Raw genomic sequence first — 23,423 nt, forward strand, 5'->3', positions numbered from 1 at the left:
GGCTGGTCTGGATCCATGCTGGTCGCAAACCCATTATGCTGGTTTTGTCATGACACGGCTCAAATCATTTTCTTAAGATATGGATAACAAGATTGTTTCATTTTAAGTTTAAGCATTGTTCTCGCAATGTATATCAGACCCTTTAAGATTTTTTAAATTTCCAAAGTCTGTAAAGTGTGTAATTGAATTAAAAAAGGGGTTTTTTATGAAGCCCCTTTTGATATGTTGACTGTATGTATGTCGTTATTATGCAAAATCAAGAAAAATATTCAGAGATTAAGGACTCACGAAGAATCCTTTTCGGGTAATCGAACTCCTTTCATGAAACTTGAACAAACCTGAATTAGGTTTACATTTTGTACCAGTCAATTTTGTGATCTCACAATTTCCGATCCTAGAAACATACTGCCGGGCACACTACTTGCGTTACCGTAATACTCGTTTTACGGGCTCGCTGAAATCTTTTATTGAGGTTACGCCTTTACAAATGGCCAGTTTATTGGATCGTCATCAGGTTCATATAGAAATTGTAGAGGAATTATGAAGTTTAATATCCAATATTTGCCGTAAACTGATCTTAACTTATCGTTCAGATTTCGTCTGTCCGTTAACTCCATCTTGTTATCTGCTTCGAAAGTCGTTTTACCTAACATTATCAAATTAACAACTATTTTCAGAAAAGAAGTAGCCCAGTACAAAAATGTTATTAGAATCCAAGAAAGCGTAACGAATAACGCGTATCTTAAACATATGTATCCGAGTAAATATCTTGCAATAGCCACCGGAAATAGCACGTCAAAGAAACTCGTGTTTTGTATCACGTGATAATAATAGTACGGGAGTGCGTGCACAGTTGAAAATATAGTGGCAACTGTTGCCCAAAATAAAAACACTGAAAAATGTCTGAGATTTCTATATCCAATACACGAACCTGCAAAGTGGCAATGGTGATCACGTTTCAAAACACATATATTACACTGGGGACAATGATGACACCGTGGTGGGCGTGGCCTATTACATCGTAAACACGGCGTCCACGAAAAATACGGATAAGCAGTCCTTTTGGGAAGATCGTCGGCAGTCTTTGGCATTTCTGTAGCCACGTACATCACGCTCCCTGACTTTCTTTGATTTAAACCATTCGTTTTACGTTTGTTTTCATTCACTGGTTTACTTTCCGGAACACTTGCAGGCAATCTACTGATATTCTGACCCATTTGTATGCCCTCCGGTAAGGTACCATGACGGTCTGGATCGTATCTATTGTCTATAAATTTCATGCACAACCAATTAATGAACATTTGAAATGCAACAAAAAGTCCAAAAGCACGTGCAATAAGAACGGCGGTATCACCGAAGTCTGTGTAAAGATGAGGTATAGCGAAGAGAATGCCAAACATAGCTATTCCTACAAGACCAATTATAAAGCAAGACTGTGAAAATCTGTCCAGAAATAATACATCATTCACCAGTCTTCGAAATCTTATCCGTAGACCACCTATCATCTCGGTGCAAAAGTTCTGCATTTTTCTCCTCTGAAAGTGAAATGAAAACAATATAGGTAACGAACTTAACCAATGTTTCATGCTATATCAACACACGATTAATATAAAAACAAATCGGTATTAATTAGATAGCGTTCAAATTATATAACATCTCTATAAATTACATGTCAATTTACATGTTTAAATGTAATAAAGCGTACCGGTTCCGTAACTGAATACTAATATCAAAATAATGAAATTCAACTTAATTAGATTAAATTAAAAAAATAACAAACAACAATAACAACAGAAACAAAAACAACCCCATAACAAAAACAAACATTACCTTCAAATGTTCTGACTGTCCTGTGCAAATATTTATCTTCAAAGCGTGTCATGTACAGAAATGTCCACGATATTTAGTTATATTAAAGTTTAAGCTTCGGTTTGGAAAGATAATATTCCATTGTTAAACGATTTGTTGACATATAATGTGTCATAACATGCCTTAAACCTCTCCGGATAATTAAAGATAGATTAATAATTCAATAAACACAAACTTGCCTTTTATAAACCTATTGGAAATGTATCTACTTATGTTTAAAAGGACTTCAACGAGTTTAAATATACAGGTTTAAATATAAAGGTTTAAATAATTGATAAAAGTTTAAATGACAACAAAAGTTAATTATAAATAATAAACATGAAATTTATAGTAAAACGATATTTCTGTTAATTTGTTTAACGTACTTAAACTCAAATTGATTATGTACAGAGAGATTTAAACTTGTTTTAACTCGATGAAAATTTGTACCCATATGCATGTACATGTATTGTTACTACCCGACAAATAAATAAATACAATCGCATCATCTCGGCCATTTCCGTCAAACTTCGGATAAGGACAAGTAAAGAACGGATGTACCTATATACGCTAAGAAACTGAACATGTAAAACAAATAGTACTTTAATGCCAAATTTATACCAATGTATCGAGTAAAATCCACCTAAATTATGTATATTTATTATAACAATACATTATTTACATATGATTATGGTTGTAGAAACAATTCGGATTCGATTATAACTGTTCATCAATAGGCATTTTTAAATTGATTATGGATGTCAAACACAATGTCAAGTGGAGCGGTGCTCTAGTTATTAACTGGTCTATTCTAGCCAGAGATCCTTGGCTCGAACTCTACTTACCTCTTATGCCAGCAGGACTTGTTAATTCCTGGGAGACGACCAAAAGAGGCATTAAGTTCAGTTTTTATGACAATCAGGCTTATATAGATATACATGTATGTCACATAGTGAAAAATGCTTTTGTCATAACAATTATTTCACATTGGCTTGATGTATGAATCATTTCTAGGTGCATTTTATTCCACCTAGGTGTTTCAAACAGTCTGTAAGAACAAGTAACGGTTAATGTCATTGATGATGTTTTGATTAAATAACTCAGGAAACGTTATAACAATTATTTTACGTATGGAGCACAGGCTATATTTACATCGCGAGTATATGTATAATTTACAAAAGATGGCCATATTTAAGAAATAGTGCAAATCACAGGACCTTACAGCATTATAATGACCTATCAGTTAGCCCCAAACCTTTAACTTATCGAGCTTATAAAACTATTTTCAAACATCGAAGAATATGTAAACTATGAACTGTAAATATGTGTGCACATTACATGTATATATAATCATTTAAATATATATATTCATTTCTTATTGAAAAAATTGACTTAAACTGTATAGAAAATAAATTTCTAATTACCTCCCTTTATTTACATAAAATGTTTAATTCGGTAATATATTTATAAATAATGCTTTTTGGAACTTACAAAATTGATAAATCTTCATTTGAACATTATATGTATGATATAAAACATAAAAAAATTGTGTTACAGGATCTTTAAATGTTTTTGGCTAACTAGGAGGCCACACTATAACATGTATAATGTTATGAGGACCGAAGTACATGTGTGCTGTTTCTTATATTAAACCGCACTTTCCTGGAACATAATCATAAAAGTTATATTAATTCAATCACATAATACAATTAGAGAAGAAAATCTGCAGATAAGTAAGTTACATCAATACTGCTAACTAAAATTGTCAGTCGGCTCGCATACGAAGATTAAAAAAAAATATTAAAAATGTCTTCGATTATAGAATAGATCAAATTACAATTTGACACCGAAACAATGTTCCCCGAGTATCTTGCTACGTGAATGGAATAGTAAACTAGAAACAAAAACTTTCCATTCATATACCAATGATCCACGGTGTATAATCGTTCCGGGCTGATTTGGAATACTTTCCCTTTCCTGAACTGATTTGGATTTATTGGCACCGGTCGATCCAGATAAAATGAATTTTTAGCTTGACAAGGTAAGAAAATATATAAAATAAACACATTTACATCTTTAAGGAACGGGAAAATATTCCAAATCAGCCCGGAACGATTACGCACCGTGTGATCGTGTTCTATAATTACAACAGATATGGCTCTCTTTATATGGCTACGTGCTGAATTCCACTTAATATTTCCTACATTGTGTTTTAATAATTTAGATGATAAAGAAAACGCCTTATGATGACCAAGTCACTGGTGGACTATTGCTGAAAGAGTATTTTCATTATCCCCCATGAACCTAGTCTGCAATGTTCACGTAATTTTGTTATGATTAATGCTTCTGAGGGATCAACTTCTTTCCAGATTTCTTTTTATCTTAACCAATCGAATGGTGGGTAATTATCTTATCACCTAAGAATTACTTTTTGTTGCACTTTATCACTTTAAGTCGCAAAGTCGCAAATATAAGGCGAAGCCATTTAATGCAGAACGAACTTTCAGTATGGTGGTAACAACGATTGACTCTGTTTGATGTTTCTATTACCTTTTCTTTGTATGGATTTTTACGTCGCACCAACACTGTCATATATATATGGCGACTATCCAGCTTTAGTGGTGGGGGAAAACCTCAGGTGCCCGTCCGTGAAGTATTCTGGGCAGAGGCAGGTACCTGAATAGCTTCATAACTTTTCAATAACTATCCAGGATATAAAAATAAACAAAACAACATTGTGAAAATGAAATGCCAATTTATTGTAAATAAAGCATACAGTCAAACATATACATGTATAAAACACTGTTGACTAAATTGTACCTAAATATCTATGCAAATACATTGTATGTACCTAAATATCTATGTAAATATCATGTATTTTATTTTTGTAAAATACGCATAAACGTTTAGTTTAAAAATACCATAACATTGTTTTTTGTTTTGTTATTAATATCATATACAGTTTTAGAAATAATTTTAGAGTGTTATTCAGAATTAAAATATTTACTTTAAATATGAGGCATAGATATGCTTTCTAAAGAACATACTTGTTTTGTATGTTTGGCGAAGCATAATATCCCATAATCAAATAATTAAATTACTGTGTTATCTGCAATCTAGAAAAAGGGCTAACAATTTGAGAGCAACAAAAACATCAATACATGTGAAAATCGTAGACTGTTTGATTGTGTAAGTGAGTACACAGTACACAGTTTACTATTTATATATAATTATGTATATATACAAATTATAGCGTCATAATTCTTTAAATTTCACTGCTGTTCACATACAAGTATTTTAATACAAATGTTAAAAGTATCAAAATATCTTGACGTATGACACAGTTCCAGCGGAACCAAATCAACCAAAATTATTTTCGTTTCCAAAACGAACGACGATATTTTTTGGGGAAATTCAAATAAAATGAGACTCTGATCAATTTATAATTAAGCTTTAACTATTGTGGACACAATCTGCCTACTACTATTCTTGTGTGTAATATTTCTTGTATTTGTTTATCTATAATTATCAGATAAAAATGAAGAATTATAACAACATCAATAACGTTAATATTTTTCATTTGTCAAATATTAATTATTCATATTTTTGTATAACTGTCCGTCCGTAATGCAATCGGTAGTCAAACTTTTACTCTTAAAACTTACGACGCACAGATCTTTGTAAAAAATCAGCGACATATGCTAAAATAATATGTACTAGCGCCAAACTGTAAACCGAGACTGTAAACCGCGTCAAATACATGGAAAAACGCTCCAGCGAGCATCCTAGAATTCCGGGGGAGCATGCCCCGTACCCTTTAAAGACCAAAATGCCCGCACGGGCCTGAGTTTCCAAAAACAACTATAAACATGCTAAACAGACTTTTTATTCATTTAATCAAAAAGAACGTCTCCATAATAATCTTTTTTTATTTCCTAATACCTCTTGGTAACATAACATGATGGCTTAAAATTTTTAATTCTTGAATGTACTAGTACTTGAGCTCGTGCCATCCTTAAATGAATAATTACAAACGCTAAATACAATAACATACCATCAACTTAGCAAGGTTAGTATCAGATGAGAATATGCATATGCAAATCAATGAAAATCAAACTTTTTCAAAAACGATATGGTTATAAAATGTAAATTGCAGAAGGCATTTTTGCAAATGGCAAAGTAATGGTTCAATAAGATAAATAGCATTTTTGTCTTGGTGGCTGTATGGAGACATTCCAGGTTATTTTCTGAACTGGTTTACATTGCCTGGTGTTGAATGAATTCTTCTTTTATTTCAGTGAAAATGAACAACATACAGCCGAACCGGAGAAATAGTAAGGCTTGCTTTCTTATAATTCAGTTCTTCCGCTAATAATAATAATAATAATAATAATAATAATAATAATAGTAATAATACAATGTAATAGTAATAATAATATTGATAATAATAATAATAATAATAATAATAATAATAATAATAATAATAATAATTTATTTATTTTTTACACTTTTCGAAAGTTAATGAATTTGCCATATAGAAGAACGATCCTTTGATTATAATCTAATGCTCTTTGGCAATTTTATTTTTATGTTAAATTTATTTTCAAATCTTTATAAGAAAAATTATAGTGATTACATACATTTTGTATGGAAGTCAAATACTTTTTTGATTACATTTTGTAACATATTCGACACATTATTGCACGATATGCTCTTAGCTCTTCTTTTTACAGTTGTTTTACATCAAACATGCCCTAGTCCATCATTAAAATATTTTCGAAAAATGTTTGATGTAAGCAAATGCTAATGGACGTGAACGTAGACTGCACACACCACCATTGTCCATGAACAGACTCATTTAAACAGATCCTAAAACCATTTTATTATTGCAATTCTTGTCGATTTTAAGGTTTCCATGTCTTTTATTTAACTCACTGTTAGCCTTGCTTAAAGTTTGGCGACAGACAAAAAAAGAGGTGTATGTTACTTTCTTTGTATTTCGATACAACGTTTTTGGCTTTAATTTGACATTATATGTGATTCTTAACGCGGTTTATATTATCAAAACACTTACATCCTTTCAGACGACAATATGAATGTTTTTCTGTCGGTATTTGGAGCACTTGTGATAATTCTACGAAATTTGAACACGCGTTGCTTGCGAACGTTGAGATCATCAACGTAAATTGTAAACTTAGGTGACTTTTTAAGAATCTCTATAATTTCCTTGAAATCTTTTGTGTCATCGACGGTAAGGTTTTCAAGACATACATCAAACTCATGTTGTAAATTTTCTATAGAGTCAAAAAGTAATCGCAATGCGGTGGTTGATATTGTCACACCTGTTAATGTAACCAATCTCACATTTTCTGAATTCAGGCTAATAACTCTATTGCCCAAGTTGATTTCTCGAAAGTGTATATAAGCTATTTGCTATAACTTTGGAAGGGATTGCAGCATTGCGCAAATATCGTCATGTCTAAGACAATACAAAGTCTGAAGTTTTTCTGATTTTTGAAAATCTGAAAACATCTGCGTTAGAATATGAGACGATAGCTTTCCAATCCAGCACTCCTCTAAATTCAGTGCATTCATCTTTAATGACATTACTGGTACACGGTCTAATCCAAAAACTTGAAGATTAGTGTGAAGTGACAAATCTAATAAATGACCTTTACACTTATGTTTTCTTTGCTCTCTACATTCTACATAATACAGAACTATCTGCTTCATTTCAGTTTTCCTACTGAGGAAGTTAAAAAGCAAATCCATGTCACCGTGATCCAAAATCAATGACGCAAGAGTTATGACTTGCAAATTTTTCATACGTGATATTATCTTTATATGTTCACGTTCAAATGTTGATTCTCTATTGTGGTATATGTAGGATGTTTTTCCAAACTCGAAAGAACACAGGTCTAAGCAATGTATTGTGTCTTTATTTTGTCTCAATAAAGACTGAAGAATAAAAACTGGTGGGATGCTCCTTAACTCTAACTTTTCGAGATGACGGATATTTCTAACACCGAGTCCGTCTAATACTCGTTTAGCTTCAGCACCAGAAGCACATTCTCTGATACACAAGGATCTAATACATTGAACGTATTTTTCGACAGAATGGCTTACAACTTGAATGTTTTCATCCGATTTTGTATCCGAGTCGATGATAATGTCTTCAAGTTGAAAGGTTACCTCACTATGACCACAATCAAAGCTTTCCTTTGAACACTCAGTTGCTACACATTGATAAAATTTGACAGCTTTGGATTGTTCATCTGCACATCTTACAACGGAACTCATCTTTCTGAATTTGAAAATGCCGTCCTCTTTTTCTGTTGAAAATGATGGTTTAATAATTTCGCTTAAAAATGTTTGATTAAACCCATTTACAAATAAGAAGAAATCAAGCATATATGAATCATCAGATGTACAGTGAAATTTACTGATTACTGATTGTTTTGTCACTTTCAATATTCTTTGACCATGTTCCGATTGTGCATAGAGTGCTGCGAAGAACATCTGAAGTGATTTATTGTGAAACGTAAAAACGAAATGCCTAAAAGAAAATTGCAATGCGGTTTTGATCCTTATTAAAAATCCAAGCTTTAAGCATGTTTCAAGAGTTTCATTTTGCATGTATTTATCTATAATTGCCTTTTCAAATACAGAACTCGAGCTATCGATTAATAATGTTTCAAAAGCTAACTTTCCAATACAAAGGAGAAGCTCAAAATTCCTCTTACATTCATCATGCCACTGTAAACACGGAGGGCACCGTTCCAAAGTACGAAAATTGCAATTCAAATACCTTATCTTATCACGGCATCTGGCCAGTATCAGACTTACCATGCTGCAGTATAGTTCACATTTTGTTCTGCCTATAGTTTTACCGTCAAACAGCAAACACACAAGCTGCAAAATGATGTATGGATTGAATAGCAAGGTTTTATCAATTTTTGACGAAACAATTTTATTTCTGATTTCATCTTCTGATTTTTTATGAATGGTTTTACTATTCATAAAGGACACAGCTTTTGTAATAAGCTCACTAGATGTGTTTTGGTCTAGTTCGCATACGTTCACATGTCTATCAATCTGTCTACTTTTTAAGCCCAACGCATTGAACTTCCATTGACTGGAGGTCGTAATAAATGTGCAAAGTGGTCGATCTATCCTCCTAGGAATGAGGTCGGTTTTACACTTCGAACATTTATCAGGATGGATCCATTTGTCTAGCCCGTCAAGCATGATAAGGCATTTGTGATTATGTAAAACGTCTATCAAAAAGGTTTTGGAGTAATGTGCGTATCTTGATAATTTGGGTATGATCTGCTTTTCAATCATTTCGTCGATGTCACAAATATTGAAGCAACTTTCATCCAGTGGCAGCATGAACACACATTCAAATTGACGTAATGCATCAATATTTTCCTTTTCCTGCTGAGTGCACTTTTCCTTTGAATTTGATTTGCACCAAAGTTGGCAAATTCTCTTCAATAGTATTGTCTTTCCTACAGCAGTATTTGAAGTAATGTATATGTTTTTACATGGGTCGGACCCATTAAAGAGAATACTTCGATATGATTTGTTATAGATATCCGGCGGAGTGTCTTCAAGTTGATTAAAATCTTTTGATAAATCAACAGATTGAAGCTTTGGCTCGACATATAAATTTGAAAGTGCAACATCATGCTCTTCTATGAGTGGTGAAACGGATACTGTGTCGTACATATCTCTATAGTAACGAAGTAGGTCCTCCTTAAAATCTGTAAGAAATTAGATCATACATTCTGTATAATTATTCTTTAATAATCTAATTGAAATCCAAACCCTGTTTCTAAATTTCTATATAATTATTTTGCAATAACTTATGTCCGAAACTATATGTTGTAATAGCTCCGTGATGCGTAATTATTTAGACAGAACAGTTTGGAAAACAATGGAATAATAATAAAATATATTTAAACTTACTCTCAAACAATCGTCTAAATTGAAAATCAAAGATTTGCGGTGACATCATATTTTCTTCAGCTGCAAATAAAAACTTCCTTTTAATTCAAACGACGACAAGTGTATCCTTACAGAAGGCATGTTAAATTCAATAAAAATGATGACTGTCTTGTGATTCTTAATGGAAATCTGAGAAGAAAAAAATCACAATATCATTATGAATTCAAATATAATGTGTTGTAAGATTTTAACAAATACAGTGAAGGTGTTAGAATTATGTAAGCCCGTTATCAGCCCAAACACCAAAACTATAATTACAGACTCTGATTGAATAAAATAAATACGTGCATAGATAACAACCGCCAAACGTTCACACTGACAAGCACCAGTTTGTCTTTCAACTAGTATTAAGTGATTATCTTTAATACTCAAATGTAATCTCACATACTATTGTTATATGTTTATTTGCCCCGATGATTATACAAACCGGCAATAAATTAAAATGAGAAAATCCACTTAATGTCAATTATTTTTTTAGTATAATTTATGATCTATATATAAATGATTTATAGAAATGATAAAAAGTCCCGGAACATATATATTTAAAGGAAATCCACGTCACCGTGATCCAGATAAAGATAATATTTAAAACAATTATGATAACAAAATTATGCTAATTAAGTTATACACGTACAGTTACTAAATATATGTTGACGCATTTCTCCGGGTCTATCGCTTGAAGAAGTCGCGTTCTGAACAACTATGATGGTTTTGAAAGGTTTAACAGTCGATTGTATTTTTGACTTTGTTGTTTCTTTCACAAATTGTTTCAGCTTTTTCATTTCATGACCAGATGCACGCTCTATTTTTTGCACAGATTTCTTTACACAATTATTCAAGTATTTTGAGGTAGATTTATGCAGCTTCTGAATCTCGTCTTGTAATTCTCCTTTAATTTGCTTCGTCATTTCAATATTTGTTGCCTGTGTAGTCTTAATGAATTTAATTAAGGCATCGGTAATTCGTGTGTTTTCCTCTGCGTTCAGTGGCAAACCATTAATCTTTAACTGTAACAGAGAAAACTACCACTATTAATTTATAACGTATATTCCATTCCAATTGTTAATGATAACAATTTTTTCACATTGGATCGTAATGTTTTGAAGTTTTTTTATTAGGATTTTGTGCTGGGATTTACCTAGTTTAAATCCAAAATGAACTAACTGTATATAATACACTGTCATATGTACCAATTTTGTAAATATGTTAGCCTATATCAATTTGTGCGAAAACGCCAAACAATTTCCTAAAATCTGAACAGCTTCAATATATATATGCATCAAACAAAATTAAATTTCTTTCCTTTAACTATGACGTTTCTAAGATACCGTTCTTGAAATAATCGTGATTAAATGTGAGCATATACCCACGACCTTGTCAGTGTATAATTTTTTCTTTCATTCAGAGAATGTATAAAGCCAAACAACTTAGAATGTTTAAAGCCAAACATTCAATACATTAATTTCATGTTGTTCACATATCTTTATAACATATGTATAAGATGTAAATAAAAAAAACTTGTACTGTAATGTGCTACTATAACTTCCGTGTCTGTTGATAAAGAATAAGGTATGTATAACAAAGAGGAACCTTCAACAGTATTATGTTGGCGGGCCGGCTTAATAAATTTGTATATGTGTCAAGCAGAACAGTTTTACATGGAAAACCAAGAAACTTAATCTCACCTTTTTCAATTTGTTGACAGCCTCCTTAGCTTTGTTGTCAAGAATTAAGTACTTTGGATCAGAGAGAAGCTGTATCAATGTGCTAATGTGCAGAGCTAGGTCTGTATCTGATACTATAAGATTAGCTGAATGGCGAATGGTCCGTCCTATTTCACGTGCCTTGAATATTGAAACACATACATAGTACATTTAATACTCTTGAGTTCTTTCAAATGAGCATTTAATACAATACCATTTTTTAAAAGGAATATATGAAAAGTAGGAATGGTTTAATGTTCAACAAGTCAATGAATATTCATTTTGGATAGTTGTTCTATATTATTTTTGGATCAAACGTTTATTATTTCAGTTAGATATCTGGCCTACTGCTTAAAAAGATAAAATCTTAACACCTACCTCTACAAAGATGTTGGCCCTTTGGGAAAGATTCGCAGCTAACTTATTCTGGAATATCGTACAGTTGATAATCACATTGATAACTCCATTGAAATCTGTGTCTTGTATGGTCTGTACATTAGTGTAACCATCAAGAGACAAGTAGCATTTTAGAATCTGGAACGGATCACTGCAAAATTTCGTAGCATCGGCATTTTTCCACGATGGGTCTTGTTTCTTTTGTTTGTAGAATCTATGATTCGTTTGAATGTGATCCATCAGATCATTACAAATATTGTTTATGCATTTGATGTTCGATTTCCTGGCAGGAACATTTTTATCGTGAGCTTGACACTTTCCAAAGGGTGAAGGTTTACAGTATCCAGTGGTCCTACATGGTAATATATTAGCAGTTGTACAAGAATTACATGTTGAACCAGGTGGTTTATGGTTTTTAATTGCTATAGCAAACAATATGTCGGCTTGAAACTGTGTGATTTCATCCAATACAAAATCTTCAAGACCTTCCTTTGTGTAATTCAAAGCAACAAAGCTTTGAATCCAGTTTTGGAGACCCGAATCACTTGATTGTTGGGAGCTGGCAGCCATTCTAGCATAAAACCTATAAATAGCATACAAACTGTGTAGATTTGTTTCCAGATAATAATGGTCTGTTGTAAAAACGTTCAGTCCTTTACAAAAATTTAATACCTAAACGGAAAGGCCCAGATATTAAATAATACAAAATATCATCATAAGTGAGATGTATCGCTCAATTGCTATTGAAAGCAGTGAGTGTACAGAAGTATGATAAATTACCAAAAAGAAGTACATGTAAATCTATATTTCTATTTCCTTCGTTGCATGTTCTTTAACATTATACAGAAATAAAACTCAGAAACTGTTATTTTGATAGCTTTATTTGCATTGTTTAAATAAGCAACATTGCATATCCACCACAAAACAAAATCAAGTTGAAGTATATAGTTAAGTTTCTACGTAGCATTTATCTCTGGTTAATATAGTAAAAAAGAATTGGATTTAGATCAATTTTAATGACATGCAATGTAACGTCGACAGTAAAACGCCGGTTGCGTTGGTTCAAACCCCGTCTGAGACAAGCTGTTATTTACACCCATCGCTTAGTATGGGTTAGTGTCATGAACGGATTCGAATTGTTATGAATGATAATATTCCTTCATGCAACCGCGTAACAAATAGCTAAAGAATACCAGATGTCGTTTCCCGAAACTTGGCAGATGTTGGTTTTTCCAAGCTTATTCCACTGTATAAACAAGCTTTTAAAGCGCAAACGATTATCACCTCTTATTTCCAATGTTTTACTATTCATTAGGACAACACCATGGATTTATAACTACTGAAAAGTTTGTTTGTACAGACGTTTAACTGGGTAAGTAAAGACTACTATACTATATTTTAGCCATTTTCTGTTAAATGGAATTAAAATAGATTTCTATTATTCTTTTTTTATTGTTAATCACATTTGATATTTTATAACCAGCCAGTAGCTTTTTCATTTACAGCAAAGCGACATTTTAAATGAAAAAGACATCATTTCATTGAGATTTTATATGAATTGCATGATGAAGGACAACCCCCCCCCCCCAAAAAAAAAAACTATTTACAAAAATAAAAAGCAAATAATTTATCGTCGCAACGTCCATGAGAATGATAATGAAAATATATGTAAAAAAAGGAAATATTATTCAAAATTTGAAATTAGAATCAACTTCTACTTGTTTTATGGTACGTTTTGCCCTCCAAGAAAACTATGAATGTTTACGATGATCTTGTCTTATAAAATTTTTTGTGTAAATAACCGTTTACTTTTCTCAATACAGTTTTGATGGGCCTGATATCGTTTACAAAACATTACCATATTGTATGAAACTGCATTCAATGTAACACCAGAAGTAATATAAATCTTGTCATGAATTCTATGACCAGCAGATGATCACAGTTTTCTTACAGTATAAACAGTCATACTAAAATGTGAAAAGTGTAAAGCTTTGAAAATGCGTTACCACTTGAAAAATAGAACATACCACTCTGAGTCTCCTATAAATATTAATAAGTCCCAAACAGCTCCAAACAATGACTAGGTTTGAGTCTTTGGCTTATATTCGTTTAAAGATTATAGGCTAATTAATCGTTCCCTATAATACCTGGAAGCTCATCTTGGTGTGCATTTTCTTTAGATAGTAAATATGATTAAGAGATCAATTGTATATTAATTGGTTTGACTGAATTGTTCTAATGAATAGACCATACATTAAAACATGAACTAGACTTTGAAGCTCATCAATTCAATAATACAAAGCTTTTAAGTTAATCGTTGACTCTCAAATTTGTATATGTGTCCATAACAATTGCAAGTGCCTAATCTTTTCGTATCTAACCAGTTGAAAATATAAAATATTTTTGTTTGAATAAAACAATAACTTGAGATACACAGATACTATTGACAATAGAAACGTTAAATGGTATTTATATCTAAAAAAGCTACTATTCCGCACATGGTGGTTCAGGTTTAACAGTTTCAAAATACATAAAAGGTTATTTTATATTGCATGACAAAAAAGATTTTATAAGAAATACCGACTTGTTAAAGTTTGGGCACGTTTATCCTCGTATTATCAGTATAGTTTTACAAAATAACGTATGCAAAAAAGTCAACCTTTTCAATTAAGTCTCTAACTTAGACATGTTCTCAAGTAAAGTAGTATAGAATATTATTTTAGACCATTTGGGACGAAAGATTTGATAAATTTACTAAACTTTTATATTAACACTGTGTGATATTCAATGTTACAAATTGGATCTCCTAAAAATATAAATGAAAAGGAAAATTCAATTTCGGCAGTAATAAGTGAATAAATAAATAAATAAATAAATATATAAATAAATAAAAATAAAAAAATAAATAAATAAAAATAAATGTTAGAAATAATATTGATTATAGTGCAGAAAACAAACAAACAAAAAAACCCGCCTAAACAATAATGATCATGAATAGAAATATTGCCTAATGCAAAATACTAATATGGACACTAACAAAATAGAATAATATCTTATTAAACTTACTTTTAATATATCCTTCATTTTAACATGAAACATGAATCGTAATTTTGTCGCTATACACAAAGAAAAAATTCCAGTGTAAAATTGCCAAAAACACTGGCGTACCGGCTGTTACACATATACTCCCTCCGATGAAATAATAAAACAAAGGCAACGGTAATAAATACATTATTCTTTTTAAATATTGTAAAGATAACCTATGGTCTCCGCCTAGTCAATATACTATGTACTCTATGTTTTATAGCAAATTAGTCACATATGAGGCTTATTTCTGGATTCCACTGTTGTTTGTGAATTATATACTGTCTTCAACTCTTAACAATATTTAAGTTAAATGAGACAGGATTAATATGCTAGCCATCTACTTTTTTTCAAAAATCTTCACACTGTTGTAATACTGTTTAAATTGACCTATTTAAGAAGTCCTTGCTGCTGGTGGGTAGTACATCTTTAATCTGTCCCTCAAGAAATGAGGTCTTTGAGAATACAAAAAAACCCAAACAAACAAACTGTTATAGCCAAGTATCAAAGCCAAGTATCTAAATATAATTATTCATAAATTATACGTATATGTTTATAATAAATCATTTTATAACAAGATTTACATTTTGTTGTCCAGAATTATTTCATAAGAATATCCAAATAATACATTAATTTTCTATTGTTTAAATCAATATTTGAAACAAATACTAAAAACATGCCTTTGTAGACTAATCCAATTTAAGGACACTTTTACCCTACATCCCTTAATACATTCACACCAGCAAAATCCTCCGGGAAAGAATTGTGTTTTCCGTCCGTTTTGGTTATGTTTCTCTAACCAAATAACAGTCTTTTCTGCAAACCTTATAACTATTACATTTTGTGTATAAAAAGTAGGATTTAGAAATCCTTTTGAACGCTATATCCTTTCAGTTTTATTGTCAAACATAACACGAAATATGTAACCTATAAAACAGCAAGGTAAAGAAGAATATGAATTTCCGACGACGAATAAAAACTTTCTGAAAACCTCCAAACAAAAAAGCCAACAAAACATCAAGGTTATATATTTCATTTAGTATGTTATTGAGATATAACTACCACTATTACATGATATCATTTAGAATGGTAAAAATGGTAAACTAAAACTTTATCGAAAATGGCAAACTTGAAAATGTAATATGCCCAACTTCCTGTTCTTAGGTTGCATACTGACGTCTATGCTGAACATTTTCATTATTTAAAATAATAATGTTGCTTATATGGTATATTATGATAAATGTTGGTACTTTAAGATACTGGTAATTTCTAGTTAGTGTAAAATCAACGATATTGCTCTTTGTCATCTGAAGTGCATGCATACCCTAATTGATATGGTTTATTGAATTTACAGATCTAAAGTGCACACATATGCAATGTCATTGTTATGGTTGAATCAGTTTACAACAGGCTGTATAATTATCTCAAAACTCTTGCAACATTATTGACAGTAGTTGTACAGGTGAATTATATTATATCACAGTAAAATCCTTATAAAAATTTTGCGTGGATATAATAGGATATTGGTAGACTAAGGCAGGGATTTTATTTCAACTTAAGTTCAAACTTACTTACTGCAGCTACTCTATTCCTAATAAACAGAAATCATATGGAGAGAAATATTGTAAACCTTTTTTAAAGATTAAACTATTAACTTTATACCAAACTTAAAACAGTTTAATGTAGAACTAATTCGTTTTCATAAGTTGTTTGCCTTCCACGTTGATGATGCTTTTGTTTTATAGAACATTAATTATCACCAGCTGTAACAAAAGCTTTAAGATCTTTAAGTTTTAACTGATAAAGACATTGATCTACTTGTTTGATAGAAAATCTTGTCTAAATATTTCACACCCATAATGCATATACATGCATATATATAGAATTTTACCCGTTTCTTCATTGTTTTGAGACCAATTTTATGCATTTACTTTTCCTGTGTAAACCTTGTTAAGCGCTCTTTTTGTAAAGGTAATTCTATTGTTTCTGTTCTTTTTTATGTAAATATTCTTCTGTATGTTCTAGTATTTGTGTAAGGTAACCTGCGTTCTGGATGTTTTAAACCATTCAACTTGGTATTTGTTGATAATCAATAAACCTAGCTACAATCTCACATAAATATATAAGATTTACTGCCAAATTCTATATTTATTATTTATATCACAACATGGCTTGGTTAGTTATTTTTGTGATTAATAGAGCTGAGATTTAAATTCGCTAATTTGTAATCGTCAGATCTTGGGCTAACTAACAGTGTACAGCTTATTATGTAAAATCGTACAATTAAAAATATTTTATGATTAAAGTTCTATGCTCAATTAATTCCCAGCATATTTCACTTTACTAAACTTTTTACATCACATTATGGCTTAATTTTAAATATTTAAAGCTTTTATGTCACCTTATAAGATAAAATCCCTCACTTTTTGTTGACATATTTGATCATACAAAGAAGCTGATGACATGAGCCAATGAGCTGAAGACACGGGCAAGTAAGCCAAAAACACGGACCAGTAAAATAAAGACATGGGCAAGTAAACTGATGACTTCGGCAAGGTAGCCAAAAATAGGGAGAAAGTGGCTGAAGTCACGGGCCAGTAAGCTAAATATAGTTAGATGTACACAAGGGCGGGTCAGCCGATCACATAGGCCAGTAAGCTGGATGGGCCATGGGCCATATAGGCTACGGCGCGTAAGCTGAAAAACGTATCTGATGTTACTTTAAGTCACAGATATTAGTCGAAGACATTAAATGCAGAACAAGGTATCAATATTGTGGTAAACTAGAAATGTGTCCATAGGACACGGATGCCCCCACACGCCACTGTTCTGTCAATCTTATGACTCTAGGTCAAATATTTTTTGAACTACATGTGCCACAAGTTGAAAACTAAAAATCAACAAAGGGCCATAATTCTGTATAATTTGGTCGCAGCAAAAATTCCTTACTTTAAAACCATCTACACATTAAGGTTGTTCATCCCTGGAAATTTAAGCAAAATCTGCCATTTGGTTTAAGAGGAGTTGCATTCACAAAATTTCTACATAGTATATAGTGAAAAAATCAACAAAGGGCCATAATTCTGTAAAATTTGGTCGCAGCGAAAATTCCTTCCTTTACTACCATCTACACCTTAAGATTGCTCATCCTGTAAGTTTAAGCAAAATCTGCCACCCGGTTTAAGAGGAGTTGCGTTCACAAAATTTCTACATAGTATAATAGTGAAAAAAATCAACAAAGGGCCATAATTCTGTAAAATTTGGTCGCATCAAAAATTCCTTCCTTTACTACCATCTACACCTTAAGGTTGTTCATCCCTGTAAGTGTAAGCAAAATCTGCCATCCGGTTTAAGAGGAGCTTTGCGGTCATAAAATTTCTACATAGTATATATAGTGAAAAAATCAACAAAGGGCCATAAATTCTGTTTAAATTTTTGGTCCAGCAGCAAAAATTCCTTCCTTTACTGCCATCTACACATTAAGGTTGTTCATCCTGTAAGTTTAAGCAAAATCTGTCATCCGGTTTAAGAGGAGTTGCGTTCACAAAATTTCTATATAGTATCTAGTAAAAAATCAACAAAGGGCCATAATTCTCTTAAATTTGGTCACAGCAAAAAATTCCTTCCTTTACTACCATCTACATATTAAGGTTGTTCATCCCTGTAAGTTTAAGCAAAATCTGCCATCCGGTTTAAAGAGGAGTTGCGTTCACAAAGATTTCGGGACGTACGGACGGACGGACTGACGGACGGACGGACGGACAAGTGCAACGCTATATGCACCCACATTGTGGGGGCATATAAAGCAATAAAGCAATGGTTGACTGTCAAGGATTTCTCGTTTGATGTTTTCAATTACCTTTTTTGATTGGCATTTTTATTGTCGCAGCCAAACACGGTAATGGTCATCATGGCTACCTTTTAGCTTTACTGGTGGATGAAAACCTCAGGTTCCGTCAGTGAATTATTCATGTACGGAACAGGCACCTGTGTAGAACGCACCAACGTTCCGTAAGCCTAGTTAGTATATAGACGTTTTTTGTAACTTTTCAATAACTATCCAGGATATATAAATAAACAATAAAACCATTTTGAAAAAAAAATTGCCCCATTTACTGTAAATAAAGCATTGCCAGTAAAAAACATATAAAAACAATTTTAACTATGTTGAACTAGATTTGTACCTAAAAAATCTATGCATTATATATTTTTAGTAAAATACACATAAAAAGCTTTAGTTTACAAAACACGCTTAACGGTGTTGTTATTTGGTTTTGTTATAAATTTGTTATCAATATGCTGTGTAAGAAAATAAGTTGATTTTTTTTTAAAAAACAGACTTGTTTTTGTACATTTGACGGATTCATAAATACCCCGTAATAAAAAAAATTGAAATTAACTGAAAATCAACGCTTAAAATGTATTTGCAAATCTGGAAAAGGGGCTGATCCCTGAAAATGGTTACTGTTTGGATTTTTCTGTTCGTGATGAATAGAAAAGTGCCCAGTTTTCAAATAACTATAAACATGCTAAATAGAGTGTCGTTTCACTAATAATCTTTTTTATACCCAAAAACTTCCAGTAACATAAATTGATGGCTAAAAAGCTTTAAATTCTTGAATGTATTATTTGAGCTCGTACCATCCTTAAATGAATATATAGTTCTCCCCGCGGGTACCGCGTCCTTTCCCATTCCGGTGTAATCAGAAAATGTTGTTCTTTACACACTGAACGCCACCGGATAGTTTTCACCATTAAAGTGAAAGTGCTGCTTTTTTGAATTTGGATAGAAATTGTCAGAAATATTTTCATTTTAAATAAATTTCTGTCAATGATAGGAAAATCCAAAGCTGCCCGCATGTGTTGAAAATACTTCTTTTTACCCCATATTCACGAGTTAAACTGATAACTTCATGTTCTGACAAGTGAAGGTCATCTGCTGAAACTGTAGTGACGTCATATTCTGTTGAAAAAAATTAAACTGAAGCCAAAAATGGCCATCAATTAACATACCACGGTACCAAAGTGTTCTCCGTTTAAGCTCCCACTGAAAACATGGCTGACTGACCATAGATGTTTCTAATTTAAATCATTGAGTTACTCTATGTATGACATGTGTATTTTAAAGTCAAATTGCGACAGTTAGGCACAATTTAATAAAATAGTAAATACAAGTTCTTTTTATTTGTACAATTTGCTGGAATTAATAAGAACATTGGTACCGTAGGGGACCATCCTATACAAAATCCAATACAATAATTGTTGAAACCATCAGTTTAACAAGGTAAGTAGCACATTGGGATATGCATATTATTATCAATGCACTTAATGAAAACCAAACTTTTAAACGTCATAGTTATAAAGGATATATTACAAAAAACACTTTTGCATAGTAATGGTTCAATAAAGTAAATAGCACATTCTTTTTCTTGGTAAAGAAAACATTATTATTGTTATTATCTGAACTGTTATACATCGCCGGGCGCTGAATGTTTTCTTCTTTCATTTTAGTGAAAATGAACAACACACAGCCGAGCTTCTTTCAAGTGAACTGAGAAATTGTAAGGCCTGCTTTCTTATAATTAAGTATTGCTGCTTATCTTGGAATTTTAACGGCATATCACATTGAAAATTCCACTATGACCGCCGTATGAACTAATCCAGATTTCACCATTCTCCGTTTAAATGTTGAATTCTGCCGATGCCTGAAGGCGTGAACGGTAGACTGCGCCACTAAAGTCCATGAACAGACTCAATTAATTTTGCCATTATTGACGTCCTTTAAGGATTTCATGTCTTTTATTTGACTAATTGTTAGCATTGTTGAAAGTTTGGCGTCAGATACGAAAAAAAATGTATGTTATATTTCCAGGGTACATTCTTTGTTTTTCGATTCCACTTTATTTTTCGGCTTTGATTTGACATTATTTGTGATTTTCAACGTGATTTATATTGTCAAACACCTACATCCTTTCAGACGTCAAAATGAATGATTTTGTGTCGGTATCTTCAGCACTTGTGATAATTCTACGAAATTTGAACACACGTTGTTTGCGAACGTTTAGGCTATCATCGTAAATTGTAAACTTAGGCGACTTTCTTAGAATTTCTTTTATTTCACTGAAATCTTTTGTGTCACCCACGGTGACGTTTTCAAGACATATATCAAACTCATGTTGTAAATCCTCTATAGAGTCAAAAAGTAGTCGCAATGCGGTGCTTGACATTGTCACACCTGTTAACGTAACCAATCTCACATTTTTTGAATTTAGGCTTATAACTCTATTGCTTAAGGTATTAGGACCCTAATGGGCACTATAAGGAACTGATAAATTTACATCATAGGTCAGATGAATACCTTAAAGTACACCCGTATGCAAAATTTAAACAAAGTTTACCGTACGGAAATCAAGTTATGGCCACTTTTCTGAACTCAAGCTAGGATGTTATGAGGGCCCTTTTTTAGAAATGAGGAACCTTTAAATAATCTGCGATAACTTTCTAATGAAAAATGTTTTCCCATTAATTTTTGGTAAGAAACAAATAGTACCATTCAGCTAACAATCCACATAAGCAAAATTATGGTTTCTACATAAAATTTATGAAATCTGTACAAAAATGTTACCCTACCCCACCCATTTTTACCGCGTGTCTGACCATTTTTCTACTTTGGGAGCCTAATTAAAAAAATTCTTAAAATTTACCCAAATGAGTGCCTGTTTTCAAAGTTTCCTTACATTTTTAAAAAAGTGTATTGGTTGATCTTGTAAAATATGAAATACTTTAACCGTCTAGTTTTGATTATATTACACTTTGAAAATATCAGGTATCATATTTATTACTAGATTTAGCATAATTTAGCCAATAAATACCTATATAAATTAAAAAATCAAAATTAAACATTTCTTTCTTTCCAAGTGGGACATGAGAGATACATAAATAATGTTAAAAGAAAAAAAAAGAAAGAAAAAAAAAGTTGACCCTTCTGGGGATTGAACCCATGGCCCTCATTTTCAATGTAGTTAACAGTAGTTCTAGCCTATTTGAATACTCTTCAACGCGGAGGTAATGCATTAGGGTGCTAATACCTTAAGTTTATCTCTCGGAAATGTATATAAGCTATTTGATATAACTTTGGAAGGGATCGCAGCATTGCACAAATATCGTCATGTCTAAGGCAATACAAAGTCTGAAGTTTTTTTGACTTTTGCAGATCTGCAAACATCTGAGATAAAATGTGAGACGATAGCTTTCCAATCCAGCACTCCTCTAAATTCAATGCATTCATTTTTAATGTCGTCACTGGGACACGGTCTAGTCCAAAAACTTGAAGATTAGTGTGAACTGACAAATCTACTGGGTGTCCATTACAGTTATGCTTTCTTTGCTATCTACATTCGATATAATACAGAACTATCTGCTTCATTTCAGTTTTCATGCTGAGGAAGCGAAAAAGTGAATCCATGTCACCGTGATCCAAAATCAATGACGCAAGAGTTATGACTTGCAAATTTTTCATACCGGATATTACCTTTATATGTTCACGTTCAAATGTTAATTCTCTATTGTGGTATATGTAGGATGTTTTTCCAAATTCGAAAGAACACAGGTCTAAACAATATAATGTGTCTTTATTTTGTCTCAATAAAGACAGAAGAATGAAAACTGGCGGGATGCTCCTTATCTCTAATTTTTCGAGATGACGGATATTGCTAACACCAAGCCCGACTAATATTCGTTTAGCTTCAGCACCAGAAGCACATTCTCTGATACACAAAGATCTAATACGGTGAACGTATTTTTCGATACAATGTCTTACAACTTGAATGTTTTCATTCGACTTTGTATCCGAGTCGATGATAATATCTTCAAGTTGAAAGGTTACCTCACTATGACCACAATTCAAGCTTTCCTTTGAACATTCAGTTGCTACACATTGATAAAATTGGACAGCTTTGGATTGTTCATCTGCACATCTTACAACAGAACTCATCTTTCTGAATTTGAGAACGCCGTCCTCTGTTTCTGCTGAAATTGATTGTTTAATAATTTCGCTCAAAAAATCAAAAATGTTTGATTAAACCCATTAAAGAACAAGAAGAAATCAAGCATATCTGAATCATCAGATGTACAGTGAAATTTACTGATTACTGATTGTTTTGTCTCTTTCAATATGCTTTGACCATGTTCCGATTGTGCATAGAGTGCTGCGAAGAAAATCTGAAGTGATTTATTGTGAAACGTAAAAACGAATTGCCTAAAAGAAAATTGCAATGCAGTTTTGATCCTTATTAAAAATCCAAGCTTTAAGCATGTTTCAAGAGTTTCATTTTGCATGTATTTATCTATAATTGCCTTTTCAAATACAGAGCTCGAGCTATC

At 32.1% G+C, this 23,423-nt stretch overlaps 1 protein-coding gene across 1 annotated transcript; it reads right to left on the bottom strand.

Moving 5' to 3' along the window:
• Window positions 1-234: 234 nt before the first annotated feature.
• LOC132728717 (palmitoyltransferase ZDHHC20-B-like) lies at window positions 235-2,179 on the bottom strand. Its single transcript, XM_060714425.1, has 2 exons — window positions 1,831-2,179; window positions 235-1,535 (listed from the first exon to the last, which is right to left on the bottom strand). The coding sequence occupies exon 2, from the start codon at window positions 1,524-1,526 to the stop codon at window positions 474-476; it is 1,053 nt and encodes a 350-aa protein (XP_060570408.1). The 5' UTR covers window positions 1,527-1,535; window positions 1,831-2,179; the 3' UTR covers window positions 235-473.
• Window positions 2,180-23,423: the final 21,244 nt, after the last annotated feature.

Source organism: Ruditapes philippinarum, unplaced genomic scaffold (genome assembly GCF_026571515.1).
Source record: "Ruditapes philippinarum isolate M1 unplaced genomic scaffold, ASM2657151v2 ctg1069_1_1_1_1, whole genome shotgun sequence".
NCBI lineage: Eukaryota > Metazoa > Mollusca > Bivalvia > Venerida > Veneridae > Ruditapes > Ruditapes philippinarum.